The sequence below is a fragment of the Sander lucioperca genome, chromosome 2 (assembly GCF_008315115.2).
Source record: "Sander lucioperca isolate FBNREF2018 chromosome 2, SLUC_FBN_1.2, whole genome shotgun sequence".
NCBI classification, from domain to species: Eukaryota; Metazoa; Chordata; class Actinopteri; order Perciformes; family Percidae; genus Sander; species Sander lucioperca.
This window is the reverse complement of record NC_050174.1, coordinates 28,220,163-28,239,561: the sequence shown is the minus strand read 5'-3', so window position 1 is coordinate 28,239,561 and position 19,399 is coordinate 28,220,163. Positions and strand designations below refer to the sequence as shown.

Here is a 19,399-nt window from a genome sequence, read left to right as displayed (position 1 = left end):
CAAATTATGCATGTTTCAATAAGCAATCAATTTTTTTCCAAAGCATTTGAAAGGTCCTAGCTACAATGAAAGGGTTTGGTGAGATAGTTGCACACACACACAAGTATTCATGCGCAGACACTGACATGAATTTGACTGGGTAGTGTTGATGCGCAGGTGTTGGCTGTTGTCACTCAGTATGAAAATACAACACTAGCTGACTCATGGATCCCCTCTCCTCTGAGTCATCCCTCTATTTTAGGCTCTGCTTCAACCCTGGCATGCCTCAAACTGCACTCTGGATATAAAATAGCTTGAGATTAGAAAAAATAAATGCAGGTGGGAGTGTGTGTGCTTTGCATTTCACTGTAACACAGATGAACCTTGCTGCTGTTCGGTTTGTGTTACACTAATATATCAGGTTGATATTAGGTTTCTATTATTGAGACAAAGGCCTTTAGTTTGACGGTGATGCTCTTCGGTGTTATGTAATGGCACAAACAACAGTGACTGTGGGAAAAGCTAGCTATAACTCACTACAGGTGGGTCATATTAAAAATAATGAGCTGTGGGGTCGTGGACCAGCCATGTCAGTTGTCAGGGACCTCATCACTTTTTAACACAGCTGTGTTTTACATCACCACAGAGCTCCATTATCCTTTAAACTCAACAGCTCAGGTTTACTTGGGTCCAATATCATCTTCATAAAAAATAGAAAAATGTCTGTACATTAACTACCGGTAATCCATTGAAGGTAGCAAAATTCCCAGCATAATGAAGCAAGACTAAAAGATCATTTAAATGGTGTACTATTTAGGTTGTTGCAAAACAAAAACCAAAAAAATCCTCCACTTTCAACACTATCACCGTTTGAATAATTGAAAGATACAGGTTATCCCACACAGCTGTGTGCTGTCAGTACCAGACAACACAGTCTCACGGCAGTTCGTGTAAATGTCACGTTATTCTTAATCTATTGATACGTGTTTACGGAGACGTTTTTCTCGTTTTTTACGTGTAAATGTCACGTTATTTTCTCGGGGAAAGGACGCCGGGAGGTGGCCGAAAAGGACGCTCCATAAGCCGGGAGACACCCACGAGGCGGCCCACTGGGGAGGCGCCAGACGAGGCGGCCGAAAGGGACGCTCCATAAGCCGGGAGGCGCCCGTGAGGCGGCCCGCTGGGGACGCGCCACAGTAACGGGATGGCGGAGGTTGGGTTTAGGACAAACCTTACGGGGAAAGGGCGCCTTACATGCCGGGACATGGCCGCGGGGGACGCGCCACAATAACGGGGTGGCGGAGGTTGGGTTTAGGAAAAACCTTACGGGAAAAAGGTGCCTTACACGCCGGGACATGGCCGCGGGGGACGCGCCACAATAACGGGGTGGCGGAGGTTGGGTTTAGGAAAAACCTTACGGGGAAAGGGCGCCTTACACGCCGGGAGACGCGCCACAGTAACACGCGGGACAAAACGCCACACGCAGGGACGCCATCCCCGGGAAACAAAGCGCCACTATCCCTGGGAAACAAAGAGCCACACGCGGGACGCGATCCCCGCTCCCCTGGGTGAACGGGATGGCGGAGGTTGGGTTTAGGACAAACCTTACGGTCACGTTATTTTCTCGGGGAAAGGACGCCGGGAGGTGGCCGAAAAGGACGCTCCATAAGCCGGGAGACACCCACGAGGCGGCCCACTGGGGAGGCGCCAGACGAGGCGGCCGAAAGGGACGCTCCATAAGCCGGGAGGCGCCCGTGAGGCGGCCCGCTGGGGACGCGCCACAGTAACGGGATGGCGGAGGTTGGGTTTAGGACAAACCTTACGGGGAAAGGGCGCCTTACATGCCGGGACATGGCCGCGGGGGACGCGCCACAATAACGGGGTGGCGGAGGTTGGGTTTAGGAAAAACCTTACGGGAAAAAGGTGCCTTACACGCCGGGACATGGCCGCGGGGGACGCGCCACAATAACGGGGTGGCGGAGGTTGGGTTTAGGAAAAACCTTACGGGGAAAGGGCGCCTTACACGCCGGGAGACGCGCCACAGTAACACGCGGGACAAAACGCCACACGCAGGGACGCCATCCCCGGGAAACAAAGCGCCACTATCCCTGGGAAACAAAGAGCCACACGCGGGACGCGATCCCCGCTCCCCTGGGTGAAAGTCCTGTGTTGTTTGACCCATCCACCCCCCCGACCAACCTCCCTACGCGGCTCTTTATACTACTCCCTACCATTTTCGTGCTGTGGCAACGAAATATGCTTCCCATTGAAATACATTACTTCACATTTTCGTGCTGGCCACCACGTAAAAACCGACAAAAACGTCTCCATGAACACGTATCAATAGATTAAAATAACGTCACATTTACACAAACTGCCATGAGACCGGGCTGTACCAGATGTTTCAACTAAAATAGCAGCAACATTCAGTTTAATAGTTTAATATCAGTTTAAGAACAGTTCTTGGTGTGTGACTCGTGATATTTGCTGACAGTTAGCTACGTGACTACGTGGCAGTCTGACAGGGATAGACGGACCCCCGTGGCTTCACCTCTCATGACCTGGGATTATGCTCATCAACAAATACAGAGTGCAGATCTGTGTGCAGTCTTGTTTCAGTCGCTTTATCTTGTATATGTGATTGTTAGAATCTCTTGAAGATAGCCAGAGACAGCTAGCCACTTGTGACTAGTTAGCATGTAGTGTAACTATTCATGTTGCAGTTGACAGGTCATGACTCAAGTCGGTTCATGTAGCCAGCTATCATCAATGTACGGTTTTGACAGCTCTACTCCGAGCTCCTCACAGATGACTGAGCTTCTCACCCTATCTCTAAGGGAGACGCCAGCCACCCTCCAGAGGAAACCCATTACCAGCCTTCATGACCATAGGTGAGGGTAGGAACAAACATTGAACGGTAGATTGAGAGCTTTGCCTTCTGGCTCAGCTCTCTTTTAGTCACAACAGTGCGATAAAGTGAGTGTAATACCGCCCCCGCTGCTCCGATTCTCCAGCCAATCTCCCGCTCCATCGTCTCCTCACTTGCGAACAAGACTCCAACGTACTTGAATTCCTTCACTTGGGGTAAGAACTCGTTCCCTACTCAGAGTAGGCACTCCATCGGTTTCCTGTTGATGCAGGTCTCAGATTTAGAGGTGCTGATCCTCATCCCAGCCGCTTCACACTCTGCTGTGAACTGATCCAGTGAGTGCTGAAGGTCATGGACCAACGATGCCATCAGGACTACATCATCTGCAAAAAGCAGTGATGAGATCCCCAGCCCACTGAATTACCACTAAGCCTCAATATCCTGTCCATGAATATCACAAACAGGATTGGTGACAACGGGAGCCCTGACGGAGGCCAACCCCACCTGGAATGAGTCTGACTTACTGCCAAGAACCCAGACACAGCTCTCACTTTGGACATTCAGGGATAGATAGAACCTCCCTGTCTGGTAAACTCCATGCCCCCAGTTTGTATCACAGACTTTTCATTACAAATTTGTAGACTCTTAAGTCCAAGCTGCGATGACCCCTGATGACATCACTGGGCTGAAGGTCCTTCCAGCTGTTCCCACAGGCTGATTAGTGCTGCCAATTATGAGTAAAGTGTCCTTTAATCAAGTCTCCATTGTAGCATCGTCATTTGCAATACTCCAGCTGATGCAGAGGGTACTTTCAGGCTCTCGGATTCATACTATAGTTCCACTTAACGTGGAAAAGTTAACATAAGATAGAACTTTATTTTTTGTTGTGCAGCAGTTGCAGTACAAAGGAAAGAGTGCACATACACATTATAAATGATGGTGCAAGTACAAAACTATCAATAAAAAGACATGCAGTATATGTATGGAGATGTATGAGAAGTGGCAGATAGCTATTCAGGGATAAGTCACCAAAATAAAAGTGAGTGTGAAGCCCTCTTGCACTACACTGAACCATCAGAGTCAGACAGGCTGATGAATAATAAAAAGCTGTGTTTTAGACCACACATTGTTCCACTTAGGGCTGTCTCCTGATTCTCTTTTCTTAATCTCTCTCTGTCCCACTCTTTTTCTCCAGTGGTACGAATGAATCATGCAATGCCTACTAAAACCCAGGCGTTGTTTGTACTAAGGGCCATTCCCCTGTGTGAAAGTAATGCCAGGCAGGCAGCAAATGAGCAACAAGAGAATGTAAAGATGGAGAAGGAAGAGACTCAACTAAAGACAAGAATTCAGTCTGAGAGTCCCAGTAATGATGCAACCTCTCATCAATAGTTCTTTAAATGAGTCAAAGACAGAATTCTTCTTTTGCAGGGCTTTTTCAAAAAGTTTGATATGACATGTCTGAGTAACTTCAAACACTCCTAATGTAAAGTACTACACTGGCCCCATGTATATATAGCTGTGTCCTCTTTGAATGCTAACATGTTAGCACACAGTATGTAGACATTGACAGTAAGACATTTTTTTAACAACATTGTTTTAGGAAATAGAGTTGCAACTTTGAAAAAGGTTACACATTTAATTGTGCAGCAGATTAAATATTTTTTCAGCCAGATGATTAGGTATTGCAGAATAAATGTATGCTTTTAAATATTGTGGTGGAAACTTTTCTTGTTTGTAGCAGGTAGGTGTAGGTTTTGGAAAATAGGAAAGTGAAACAAAATAATCCAGGGATAAATGAATGTACCTTATCTGTTCAGCATACACATTACGTTCCCAGACTTTGTTTATGGTTACCACTTTAAACCTTATCTGCTAACACTAAAACAGAAGGCTAAAAGATAAAATAGCTTCAAGTGTCTCCAAGGTTTACGATTTCAGCTGTTCCACATAGGAATCTTCTAGGTCAAACACAAAATGTAGAAGAATATAATTCAAATCATGTTTAAAGGTAATTTTTGGCATTACAATATATAAGTGGCACAAACTGAGACTTTGAGGTACTCTTTAGCATAATGTATGCTAACACATTAGCATGTGCACAAGACAGATACCTACTGGAGGCTCAGATCTGATTTAGGTACCGATCTTCTTGTCACAGCTCTGGCTTGACTTTTTACTTATCTACCCATCTGTGTCTGTAGGTTGGACACATTCTGTCATTCTCTGGCTCTGTTCCTTTTTTTAATGTCTCTGTCTCCTTCTCTTCCCTAAAATGGTAGAAATTTCCGCACACACCTTAGGATTGTGGGCAGCCGCAGGATGAAGGTCCAGAGTAAGTCTTTCACAGGATCTGCAGCATGTACAGTATGTAAGCATGCTGATGTCAGTACATTGTCATGCATTCATGCTCCACAGTCTGTAACATAACATGGGAATTGATGTTCATCAGAATGTGTTTGTGCTTTATGCATGGAGCAACAGTACTGTGCATGGTTATAGGAATATGGTGTTAGAGTGTGTTTATGAATCTGACATGCCATCAAAACCTTCTGTCTACTGTCAGCCTACTGAACTGCTGTGTGTCTGTTACTGGGACTCACATTCGCTTCAGGAAAAAATGGTGTCCTTTTTTATCATATTATAATTGTGCACTGAAAACTTTGAAGGCCAATTGTATATAACAGTGATAAATTGAGTGCCGGAAAACTAAGCACTTTATACATTGGTTTGTTTGCTGTATCTCTGACACCTTTGATTTAAATCAAACTTATGGAGAATCCTTGTTATTATATTTCATCATCCATTTTTGAAACTTCACAAATCTGTCTGACAGTCCCTTTCTATGCAAAACAAAGATTTTGTCTTATTTGGGTAACGGGCAGAATATGTTAACAACCAAATGACTGGGTGAGGGAGGGAGTTAGGAAGCTTAAAATGAAAATGATTCAGCAAGGAAATGTGTTCATTTCCTTCAACTCTATAACTAGTTATCTTCTAAGGGAACATTAATTAAGTCTAGCCCTTGAATGGGGCTTGGTGACATTAATGATCTTGATATATTGATATATGTATATCATACCATAATTAATAAATGCAAAATTAATTTTCTGTCGATTCCGTCAAAAAAGTTTTTTTTTAATTTTCTAATTGATTAGTCACTCAAGTAATTTTTAATGCATAAATGGCAAACAGCTGCTGGTTCCACATTGGTAATTGTAAGAATGTGCTTTTCTTTGTTATATGTGACAGTTAATCAAATATATTTGGACTGTTGCTCAGACAAGATGTTGTGATGTCATGATGCACTGACACACCCAGCAGTGATGTCACGATGCACTGACACACCCAGCAGTGATGTCATGATGCACTGACACACCCAGCAGTGATGTCATGATGCACTGACACACCCAGCAGTGATGTCACAATGCACTGACACCCAGCAGTGATGTCACAATGCACTGACACCCAGCAGTGATGTCACAATGCACTGACACCCAGCAGTGATGTCACGATGCACTGACACACCCAGCAGTGATGTCATGATGCACTGACACACCCAGCAGTGATGTCACGATGCAGTGATGTCACGATGCACTGACACACCCAGCAGTGATGTCACAATGCACTGACACCCAGCAGTGATGTCACGATGCACTGACACACCCAGCAGTGATGTCATGATGCACTGACACACCCAGCAGTGATGTCACAATGCACTGACACCCAGCAGTGATGTCACAATGCAGTGATGTCATGATGCACTGACACACCCAGCAGTGATGTCACGATGCAGTGATGTCACGATGCACTGACACACCCAGCAGTGTTAAAATTGTCATTTTACTGTAACACAATAATCTTTCAATGAAAATCAAAAAGCTATTATTGAATTACCACGTAGTTGTAAACATAAAGCACCAAGGCCAGTTAACTAACAGGGACTGTTCTTCACACTCACTGGGTCAAAGCATGCGGAACAGGCGAAACCTTTGGTTTCTGGGCTTGATGAACCATTTGGAGAGAGAGTGTGTGTGTGTGTGTGTGTAAGAGAGAGAGAGTGACTTTTTCCCCTCTAACTCCATCAGCCTTTGCCGACCGCCGGGCCAAGAGTTTCAGCCGCTCGTGGAGTGACCCGACCCCTGTCAAGCCTGACTCACTGCATGACTCCAGAGACAGTGAGTCAATGCTCTCTCAATCACCTACACACTACCGACATCATACTTTACAATACAATATATTTAATACGGTACTCTAGTGCACATGCAGGCTTTTATACAGATACACAAACACATAAGCACATGCCTTTAGATGTATTTTCCTATAACACACATTGTTGCTGTCTGTGTCTGGCTGGATGCATAAAGATAGTGTTATTGTGTTGTTTTGTTGTTTTGGTCTGCTGTCTCATTTTAACCCTCCGTCAGTTCCTCCCCTCTGTGTTGGAAAGATGAAATAACAGGTGCAACACTTTTAAATGGAGCACCCCCTCTCTAATCCTGTTTATATGTTATCCTTTCATCTCACCCTTTGTTCCTATGTGTGCGTGTGTGTGTGTGTGTGTGTGTGTGTGTGTGTGTGTGTGTGTGTGTGTGTGTGTGTGTGTGTGTGTGTTTGTGTGTGTTTTTGTGTATATGTGTGTGTGTGTGTGTGTGTGTGTGTGTGTGTGTGTGTGTGTGTGTGTGTCTTTTTGTGTATATGTGTGTGTGTGTGTGTGTGTGTGTGTGTGTGTGTGTGTGTGTGTGTGCCAGGTGGCGAGCTTCAGACCTCCTCAGGGACACTAGATGAAGGGCTGGACGAGGATGCCGACTGGGAGGAGGAGAGGGAGATGGAGAGAGTGGCCTGTGAAGGAGAGGGCTTTATCCCACCTAAAATCATGGTGAGAATCTTGGCAATCAACTTACAATTTGACTTTGAAGTTCAACAAAATATATCCGTCATGCAGCCAGGGGTATTCAGGTTTCTACCTGTTTTCCACAGCTGATATCCTCCAAGGTCCCAAAGGCTGAATATGTTCCTAACATCATTCGTAGGCACGACCCCTCCATCATCCCCATTCTTTATGTGAGTAACAGCCATCAACAGCTAAACACCACCACTATATTTAGGATTAAGGCATTTGTGCTGTATGCATTTAATAAGTCCTTCAGTGGTTGCAAAGATACAACATGCTAGCCTTACGTCCTTACCATGAGGTAGGCCTCAATGTGGTGCAGAGAGAAGGTTGTCACCTACAGCCTGCCAGGCGTAGCTCTATATTGTCACACTTGATTACACTTTCATTAGCCTATACTGTAGTTTGTCAACTTCTACTAGGAAGTAGAGCTGAGGCTGTTGGAAATTGGATCCATTAAAGGGATATTCTATCATGCACTGTGTTGGACAAATGGATATTTTGATCTGTTGGTTCTGCTATATGAATTCAGGTTATCACCAACATTATTGGGATTCATCATCTGGGGCCATGGATGTATGTACAATATCTCATGGTAATCCATCTAACAGCTGTCACATTATATTAAAGAGTATGTCAGGTATGTGCAATAGCAGGCTTGGTCCCAGATTGGAGACGAGGAGGCAGCAGGAAGATTGTAAAGGTTTAATAAATTTAAACAGCTTACAAACGAAAGGTGTTCTGAAGCAGGCAGGTAAAAAAACTGGCAACAGAGATCCCAAAAAAAATCAATACACTGAAAACCCTGAAAACTGAGAAGAGCAAAAACCCACAAGTAATAAACTGCACAGGAAGCGCCGCAGGGAATGATGCAGGGAGTAACGGCAATCTGACATCAGACAAAGAAAGCACAGAGACTAAAAACATGAGGTAATGAGGGTAGTAGTCTATATCCTTGACGTTCCACTTCCGGGATTGCTCCGTTGCCGCCAGAAAATCCGCCGGATTTCACTCATTTGGGCCGGATGCCTGTCCCCTTCCTCTTCCTTTGTGTTGGCATTCTAACCTCTGGTGGATTTGTGAGGACTATGGATAACTGCTCCTCAGATCTCTGCAGGGTAAATCCAGACAGCTAGCTAGACTATCTGTCCAATCTGAGTTTTCTGTTGCACGACTAAAACTACTTTTGAACGTACACATGTTCCACCAAAACAAGTTCCTTCCCGAGGCTATTTAGCAGAGGCACCGTGGCTTTTCACCGTGGCTTTTCACCAGTGCTTAGCACCGCCCAAGACGATTGTGATTGGTTTTGAGAAATGCCAATACACCAGAGCATGTTTTTCTCCCATCCCAGAATGCTGTGTGGACTAGCCAGACCCTCCTCCAGCGCGCTTTGGAGGAGGGTCTGGCAAAGCGAGACTACAAGGTTAGTAACGAGGGACAGGTGACATGAGGGGTGATCAACAGGTGAGACACATCAGGGCAGAGCAGACAATCACAAAGGCAGGAAATCACACAAGCCAGGAAGTAAAAGAAAACATGACACAGGAGAAACAGACACTACAAAATAAAACATTAAACTAAATTACAATTTAAAAAAAAATGTATTAGAGAGCAGTGGTTCGCAACCTTTCTAGCCACGCTAAAGATGGCAATGTTAGTCCCGTGGACTGTCAGTTGATTGGTCCATCACTTTTAGCACTTAGCAACGATTAAATAGATTGCCATCAAATTTGGTACAGACATTCATGGTCCCCAAGGTCCCAGAATTCTGACTGTGGTGATCCTATACACTGTAAAAAATAATGGACGTAGCATCAGTGACCATTGGTTTGTGGATTGCCATTCTGAAGCCAGGAGTTTGCATTTTGGTCGTCACTATTTTGGTATTATGGAACCAGTACAGACCATACATGGACAAGAGGGTGGAGCTGGGGAGGATGACGTAGCTTAACCAGTGTCTCAATGGTTTCAATGGATAAGCATTGCTAAGCCTCGGTCCTGACTGACAGGTCCTATAGCATCCCCTGCTTTATCCTCTATTTTAAAATAAATGGGACCATCATCTACTAAATGAACATCATGCTGTATAGAAGAAACCCTTAAACTAGTGATTGAGACCATTAACTAATTATGAAAATGTTTACTGAGGTAATAAATCAAGAGAGAAATAGCCTCATTTTATCATAGACTTCTATAGAAACAGACTTCTTTTTGGAGCCAGAGGAGTCTCCCCCTGCTGGTAGTTAGAGAGAATGCAGCTTTAAGGAGCTTCAGCTTTGGCTTCAATTTTCAGACCTAGTTGCTGTTTGGGTGATTTCCTGTAGCACCACCAGCAGGTCAAAGTTTTTACTTATCTATAGAGATATGTCAAAATCATACCTGTCTTTTATTTCATACTTGTGTTATTCTAATTTAGCTTTTTCTATATTCTTTATAAAGGATGTTTTAACTGCTCTTTGATGTTTATGTAGAGCACTTTGAATTGCCTTGTTGCAGAAATGGGCCATACAAATAAAGCTGCCTTGCTTTACTAGATGGATTGGCACAACATTTTCTTCAGGCAGTCATGATTCCTGGAAAGTTAATTCTAATGACATAATTATAATATAATTTTCAACAACTATTGGATAGATTGCCATGGAATTTGGAACAGACATTCACGTTTACCTCAGGATGAGTTGTATTGACTTTGGTGATCCTCTGACTCTAGCGCCATCATCATCAGTTTTCAATGTGTCTAATAATTTAGTTTGAGACCAGACACCTGCAGAACTACAGACGTTCCCATCAGCCTCAGCTGGACTTTGTTAGAATAAATTAGCAAACTATAGTATGTAAATATACTAAAATAAGATCAAGAACATGGTAAACATTGTACGTTACACATCAGCATGTTAGCATTGTCACACAATGCACTAGCATGGCTTTGGTGTTTATAAAGGATCCCCATTAGTCATCATCTTGGTGAAGGGGTCCAACACAAGACAAACTGTCTTGGCTTTAGACTCTAATGCTGTGTCTCACTTCTTTACTTACACTTGGTAGTTCAGGGTTTCTTTCCCATTACATTAGAATTGTTTCCAGACCCCTAGAAATCTCAAATCATCCAGTAATCCACAAGAAAAACAGATTAGAGGAATGTCTGAAGAAATAGATATACAATTGTGTTGCATAGAGGTTTTTCTCAGCTTTCCTATCCTATTAATCACCGTTGAACCTGATTTTTACGTTGTAACCCCCCCCAGGGGTTGGGAACCGCTGAGATGTAATGTTGATGTTTGAGGAATTTAAATGTATTTTGCTGTTGTTGAAAACGCTCTTCAAAAATCTAATGGATTGTTATTGTGAGTACGAGTTAAATCAGAACTCTTAGAATATATACGTATAGATATATCCAACTTTGACTCCATTACAGTGATGGCTGTAGATGAGTAACGTTCGGTGTAGAAAATCATTACATTTCTGTTCTGTTCAACGCTAATCTTCTAACTTTAATCTTCCATTCAAAGGACCATGAACATGCCACGTTTGATGACATCCTCGGTGAGTGTGACATGTGTGGGTTTTCAAACGTTCTCAAGCTCTCAAGTAGAAAAGTTACTCTCCCAGTGTAAATGTGGAAAAGATGAGGGTGGGATAAGTTTCAGCTTGCTGGAGAGCAGAGATGACTCATAGTTTTGTACTTTGTACTTTGTATTTTGTGTGTGTGTGTGTGTGTGTGTGTCTAGGGACAGCCAATTAATGTTTCTCACCATTACGTCTGAGTGGGAAAAGTGACACCTCTCTCTCTCTCTGTGTGTGTGTGTGTGTGTGTGTATGTGTGTGTTTCCCTGGCCCAGAGGAGATAGAGAAGAAGCTGATTGGCTACAGGAAAGGCTGTAAGATCTGGAACATGCTAATTTTCTGCCAGGTGAGTGACAGGAGACACAGGGACATATTGTGACGTTAGTGTTGGCTTGCTAACAGTAATGGATTGAAGGATAAACTGATATCAGCTGCTAATGATATCAATATGTTTTTTTGCCTCTCAAAGAATCATATGTTATATCATATGTTATATTTTGGGACAAATATTTGCTTTTGGCAGTTTAAATAAAAAATCCCTTAGTTTGAGCCTTTAAAGCATCACTGTGTCACATTGTTATTTTTTGTGATTTATACCCCCCTACACTTCTACACCGCTGTGGTAAATATGGACAGCTGTACGTGTGCAGTTGTTATGACACAGCCAAAACATCAAGCAACTGCAATAACACAAAATATAGTAAGCCAGCTAATATTACTTACTAGTCCAACAGCTCTCCATCTGTCTGCAGCGTTTTATTTTACCAAGCTCTCGCCAGTAAAACACGCAGCTCAACGAGTAAAGCTTTCTGTCCATCAGAGAACTCTGTCAATCAGGGAGAGTGGAGGTGGAGCAGCTTTCACCCACATGAAACACATGGAACACATCTCCTGCTGCCTAGATGATATATATATATATATATACACATACATACATATATAGAGAGAGAGTAACAGCTACCCCTTTCCCCAGGGAGGCCCAGGCCATCTGTACCTGCTGAAGAATAAAGTGGCCACCTTTGCAAAAGTGGAGAAGGAAGAAGACATGATCCAGTAGGTGGACATCTATCACCGATCATCATGATACAGGGCAAAGAGCAGGCATTATCCTGTTTAAATGTTCATACATAAATAGTGACTGAAAGGAAGTGAGGAGGTCATGTTAATCAGTATGTTCAGTATACTGTAGTGTGTGTTTAGAATTTTTTCTGGACATGCAGCGACTTATAGATACTTATACATTCTTGTAGAAACTTCGGTAACACTTTACTTGATGGTATCTATATAAGAGTTACATGACAGTGTCATGAACACATGACACTGTCATGACACATGAACCCTAACCCTAACTCTAACCCTAACCTCTAAGCCTAACCATAACTTGTCATGACAAAAACCGAATGACACTTACTAAAAGAAGAGTTATGTCATAAACGTTTATGACTTGTTTATAATGTTTATGACATGTTCATGACACTCTTATGTAGATACCTTCAAGTAAAGTGTAACCAAAACTTTTGCAGTTTAAAAGAACGAATAAGATAGATGGTTCCTTTGTTCACCCTTTCAGGTTTACCTTTTACATTTGAATGAGTGCAGCTGGTATAAAGCATGTGATGGAAATCTCTAACCATAATCATTGTATTCAGAATTGTGACTATTATGCGGTTTGGACTCTAACCTCTCAGCCATGTCTTGTTGCTTGTGTTAACGTCTGCAGGTTCTGGCGGCGGCTCAGCAGGTTGATGAGTAAGCTCAACCCCAACCCCAACCTCATCCACATCATGGGCTGCTATGTGTTGGGCAGCGCTAACGGAGAAAAGGTACTTCTCTTTGGTGTCATGACAAGCAGCAACAACAAATAAGACTCCACTAGTTAGGGCACACGTTCACATTAAAGGTCTACATGCAGCATGCTTACTCATAATCTCTAATATGCACACACACACACACACACACACACACACACACACACACACACACACTCTGTCTCTCTAATGAGGCTACAGAGCATTTTAGCATATGCACGGTGCAATTATAAAGGAGGGAGCAGTTTTCGTACAAGGAAGTGATTTTTTTTATAAATCATAGGGACGAGTGTATGCATTATCTTCAGCTCTGATCCTGCTGTCATGCACAGGCAGGGGAGGACTCACGCAGCACTTTGGAAAGACAACAAAAAAACTCCTGACACCCCTTTAATGAAGTTACACCCACTCAGCCCTGCTGCAGTTACACGCTCACACATTTACACACACAGCTCCTCCTGCCACGACCCTTCAGCCCCCACAGAGACTGATACACACTCACTATATGCAGGCACCCACACACACAAACACACACACACACACACACACACACACACACATACAGCATATGCACAGGAACATGCCCACACACTGAAATATTGATGCAGGAACCACTGTACTACTGCTTCTTAAGATGGCTTACTGCTGTTCCAACCTTTGTTCTGAGAAAACACTTCTAGAGCTTCTTCTGCCCACTTCACGAAAACCTCTGAAATCTTAAGTGAATTACAGGATAGTCCTGTATTAATATTTCAGGGATACTGTGGGTAAAAGGCCATTAGATGCATACTGTATGTTTGTGTTCACCTCGTGCTTGAAATGAAGTGTTTAATGCAGTGCGAAGCTGTGAGGGCGGTCAGACACTTACAGAGAAAAAGCACCAGAGGATGATATCTGAGGGTCTGATGAGCCTGATAATGATGTTACATGTGGTATGTTAGTATTTTAGTGATATATAATAGTGATATATAATTAGATTAATATTAGGGCTTATATGTTAAAATGAGATTTTTGCAAGTTTTTTTTCTGCTACAACGGACGTGGTCACGTCGTAGGATCACTATGACTGGCAGGGCAATAGTCATCGCGCACATATACATACAATAAAGTCCAGTAAAGTTCACAGGCAGAGTTTAATCTGCACTTTAGTTTACGTGATTTGGTACTGACTTTCATATTAATGTTTCCACTAGTCTTATTTGTCAGTGCTTTATGTTGTCATGGTAATTATTACATGTTTACAAGTCTGGACGATCAACAAATCAGTGGCTGTGATTGAAGTAGTTTATGAATAATATGTCATTCATATTAATCCATGCATCACCTAATTGCAATACTATAATAACATACAGGCCTGTCAGACAGGAAAGCCTAGTTTATGTTTAATATATCTAATATTGTGCTGGTCATACTATACAATGATTTATTGTTCATCTTTGTTAAATAATGCAGCAGATAAAGAGCTTAAAAATAATCACATTTAAATCGCAAAAGTGGTTAAACAAATCACAATTAGGATATTTTCCCAAATCGTTCAGCCCTAATTCATATTTATAATAAATCCATAGAACTACTTATGAAAACAGAGTAAAATAAAGGCATGTCTCTAATATAAGCCTCGTTTTAATACAGCTGATACCCTCTGCAGCTAAATAAAGGCCACTATGTGAGAATGGACAGTATTAAATGCTGCGTGTAGCACATTTCCAACAGCCTGTGTTGTGGTGTAGAAGTCCCACAGGGACTGGACAGGGATAGCTTCTGCCTGTTTGCACTACTGCAGGCTCGGCTGGAGAGCCACTATTAATAGGCTGCTTGAGCTAGCTACAGATGATGCTCACTCCACTCCACGCTGCATCACTCCCTACAGCTCCATCAGCCTGCCTACCCTGCCAACACATACATTTACATTTGAAAAGAAAGAAGAGAAAATTAACATCTGCCACAGAATAAAGCTGTCTGCAGTGTCAACCTAATTTAAAGTGGATTGGTCATTTATCCTGTCGTGATGTGGTGCTGCGTTACAGCTGTGCTAAAGAGGATAACCCATGGGCACAGGAACCACATTATGGATTCTTTTGAGTTTTGGGAATCAGAGCATTCTGCCAGCTCATGTTTTATTTGTTCAGACAGATTTCCAGCTGACCAGACCCTGGCTGGAAAAACAACCATTTTCAAATTCTGATGGATACCTTTTGACAGAGCCATGCTAGCTGTTTCCCCCGTTTCCAGTCTTTATGCTAAGCTAACCAGCTGTTGGCTATACTGTACTTTAATATTTAGCATTCAGACAGTAGAGTGATATCATCTCACTCTTGGCAAGAAAATGATTAAAGCATATTTCCCAAAATGGGAAAGTGATAGCAAATAATCGTATGGAGAGTACACCACCTTAAAAGAAAAAAACTATTTTGTACCTGTGAACTCAAACTCAATGTTGATATATTAAAGGGAAGGGGCCTTGAAATCTTCAAAAATATACCCAAAGTTTCTCTCAAGAAAAATTACTTGAATGTTGAAAGTTTTTCTTGCAAGATAACAAAATAAATTTCTTAAATAATAATAATAATAATAATAATAATAATAATAATAATAATAATAATAATAATAATAATAATAATAATAATAATAATAAATAAAAGAACCAAAGACAGGAGCAACCAGAGGGAGGAGGAGGAGTTAAGATTTCCAGATATAGCACATGCTGATGGAAGGATACAGTTGGGTTTTTGCTACGTAACACTTTTGCAAAGAACAAATTTTAAATAAAAGTGCTCGGTGCACAGTGAGGCTGGTGATTTGGGATCTCAGACACATGCCGTGTGCCATTTCCACATTTCTTATTTCATTTATCGGTTTTTAGCAGGGACAGTGCACAGTAAAACACATTGATATAAATGTGCCTTCAGTTTCAAATGCAGACTAAAGAAGCTTTGAGCTAGTGATGGTGAAGTGGTGAAGTCTTGATTGATGACGGGCACACAGGTTCAGCACACTACACCTTAGTAAACACATCACCACTGAAATGGAACAGCTCTGGGATGCTAACAATGATATGATGCTAGGGCAAGACAAGGCATGATAGATAGACCAGACAATATCAGTTAGCGGGTCCTTAAGCTGTGTGCTGCTGACCAACTAGCGTTGGTGTTCACAATGCTATTCAGTCACTGGCTCATCCTGTCATATCCGCATGCTTCAACAAATCCAACATCATTTCTGTGACCAAGAGAAGGAGAGCAGCTGGCCTGGATGGCTACCACCCAGTGGCCCTCACCTCTGTAGTGATGAAATACCTGAACGACTAGTGAAGGATTGACACCTCAGGGCTGTGTTCTGGGTCCCTTGCTGTTCTCCCTGTACACAGATACATTAAAATGACAGGTACATGAACACAGCTTAAGATGACACTAAAAAATAAATAAGAATGAATAAGCAGAAAAACTAGTGAATGGATAAGTAGGGCTATTGACTGACAGTCTTGTTGTACATAAGGTTCAAGATGAAGGCATGTGGTGTTGAAGATGAATAATGTCTAAATACAGTCAAAAATACTAGTGTGCAAAGACAAAGTAATAATAAGAATATAATCGAACAGCAATCAAGTGAAATAAAAGTCCAGTTTAAAAGCAATCCTGATACGTGGAGGTGTTCTGGTAGACCTGATGTGCAGAGGAAAAAAAAGATGAATCAGTCCAGATAAAAAATATGTAGACATATTCAGGTGTTCTAGTAGCCCCAGACATCCCTAGCCCTAATCCTCTGCACGTATTCCTCCAGTTTCCTTCTATACGAGTCCTTGCTCTCCAAGTCTTTGTTTTAATTGTCTTTGGACACGTTGGAGGCCCTCGTCTTTAAAGTAGGGCCTTCAGGTCGCTGGTAACCCAGGGTTTGTTGTTTGGGTAGCACCAAACGTCTTTTATTGTCCCCAGACATGTTAAGCCATCAGTGTCCTCAGTAGCTGGTTCCAGCCAGTGGCATTACCTCACTAATTAAGAAGGCAAAGGTCTATATGGACTTTTAAAGGCAGGTCCAGTGAGGTAAGGTGTTCCTTCATCAGCTCGCTGCTCTGACAGGCCCTTACCCCACTGTAGATCCATTCTGACAGATATGCATCGAAACAGACAGAAAACATTACCAAAAGTGCCTTTCAATTATTGTCAGCTATTGCCATGTTGGTGGCACAATGGCCCTCATTTATCAACCTAACGTAGAAACCAGTGCAGATATGAGCGCAGAAATCATCTTACAACAGGCTTCACGTGTGATTCATGAAGAGTTCCTATCACACCAATTAGAGCGTAAGAATGGTCGTACACTGATAAATGCAGCGGCTGGAAACGATCGTAATTTAAATATCACACCCCTATATATTCTCAGTTCTGAGGCCTCGCCCCTACAATTTACGACATGGCGAGACGTAATCCGGCTGAGAAGAGACACTTTTCAGAGGTGGAGATTGAAACCTTGATATCTCAGGTACGTGTGTACTATCTGGCAGCCTGAAAACTGGTATTAAAGGCTGTAGAAAGAATGCTGAATGGAAAGAGATCACTGATGCAGTGAATAGTGTTGCCGTGGTAAATCGGACTCCAGCTGAAGTTTATTTCATTTATACATCCTTGACATATGTATGCTATAGTCCCCATAGTAATATACAGGCTTATATTAGGCCTACATGGTTTACGTATATTTAAATAAACACACAGTAGCGGAGTTTATGCAGTGTCTTTTATTTTACTCGTGTTTTTTTCATGAGTCAGAACTGTGAGGGAGAGCGTGTGTCATCCGCACCCCCGTGCTGGACCACCACCCCGACCCTGTCTCCTGACAGCAGAGGGGCTGGAAAAACAAGCCGAAATATATCGGTCAATGGCAGAAATAAATGTTGTGCATCGTCATGTTCCTGTATTGAGTATCATTGCCAATCATAACAATATACCTTTTAAAAGCGATGAATAATATCCTGTCCCCTTGGTATAGCCCCAGTTGGGGCTGTGCTGGACACTGCTCTCTGGGCATCGGGTCATCTGGCTCCAGAACCCCACAGGCTAAAACGATGTTGCAGATTTTTTTCTGGCGTGTATAGAAGGGTCCCCCCGCTGATGCAAGACCATGAGCCATCTGCCCTTAATCAATCCGATGGGGCGCTCCACCGTGGCCCGTGTGCGTACGTGTGCACTGTTGTACCAGCGAATAGAGGTCTTTTAAAAGAGCCAGATCTGCCATTGCTGATAAGTGATCAACTGATGACTTCTCCTTCTCCTGATAAACTTTTTATATGCTGCACCGCAAGTCCACACTGACTCGAAAACTTGCGTATACGAGTTCAGACCAGACGTGAGATTTTATCGCAGCCTACGCTCACGTTCAAATTGATAAATCCCTTGCTTTGCATAGGAATCGGCGTACGCCTGTCCTATGCCTGTTTTTGGTCGTGGTATGCACGTTTCATAAATGAGGGCCAATGACCTTTCACAAAGACTCAGCTGCAGTGCTGCTTGGACAGAATCAAAGTGCTGCAGGGCCTCCTGCTCTCTACATGCAGTCAGATCTCTGCACCATCACCACTTGGTTGGTTTGTTTCTATGTCAGAATGCCTGATAGCATTTGGAATGAAGTTTTCCTCTCTGTAACTCTTCCTCTCTGTCTCTGCCTCTTGCCCTACAGCTGATTCAGACTCTGAAGAAGCTGATGAGACCCTCCTTGGTCGAATTCAAGTCCCCTCTAGAGCTGTCTGCAGAGGGTGAGACCCTACACACGCATTTGCAAATAGTTGCCAGCTCAAACACATGCTTTCTTTACACATATAGGTTTACTGCATGCACCACGACATGCACACACACAAAAAGCAGTGTTGGTATTGATTGTGGCTATGGGCCTCACCTGTACACTCACTGAATGCTAATATGGACATTAATATTAATCACAGCTATGAAGTAAGCACATTAGGGAACATACAAGACAGGTGTGAATTCTGCTGAGCTCTCAACGCATCACTCATCACTCATGTGCCCGACATCATGCAATGCTAATTATTTTATTATTAAAATATTATTATTATTATTCCCTATTTTATTTTATTTTATTTGTGTATCCCGTCATTTAAAATAGGTAGTCTCATTTAGATCTCTGTACAAAATAAATATATTCAATGTAAGCACAGACAGATGCACAGATGATTCCAAACCAGTCTCACAGCAGTTCGTGAAATAATCACATAATTTAATCTATTTTGATTCGTGTACCCGGACACGATTTTTCCGTTTTTTTCGTGATGGT

The 19,399-nt window shown here is 42.6% G+C and overlaps 1 protein-coding gene across 2 annotated transcripts in view; it reads left to right on the top strand.

The window, feature by feature from the left end:
• The window catches only part of nsmfb (NMDA receptor synaptonuclear signaling and neuronal migration factor b), a 49,209-nt gene that overhangs the window by 24,052 nt on the left and 5,758 nt on the right, over positions 1 to 19,399 (top strand). For both annotated transcript variants that reach the window (XM_031321176.2, XM_031321177.2), the window contains 9 exons: positions 5,131 to 5,183; positions 6,937 to 7,026; positions 7,600 to 7,727; positions 7,829 to 7,912; positions 11,255 to 11,288; positions 11,585 to 11,655; positions 12,283 to 12,362; positions 13,030 to 13,132; positions 18,788 to 18,863. In XM_031321176.2, coding sequence (XP_031177036.1) covers positions 5,131 to 5,183; positions 6,937 to 7,026; positions 7,600 to 7,727; positions 7,829 to 7,912; positions 11,255 to 11,288; positions 11,585 to 11,655; positions 12,283 to 12,362; positions 13,030 to 13,132; positions 18,788 to 18,863 — 719 coding nt within the window. The remainder of the gene's footprint in view (positions 1 to 5,130; positions 5,184 to 6,936; positions 7,027 to 7,599; positions 7,728 to 7,828; positions 7,913 to 11,254; positions 11,289 to 11,584; positions 11,656 to 12,282; positions 12,363 to 13,029; positions 13,133 to 18,787; positions 18,864 to 19,399) is intronic.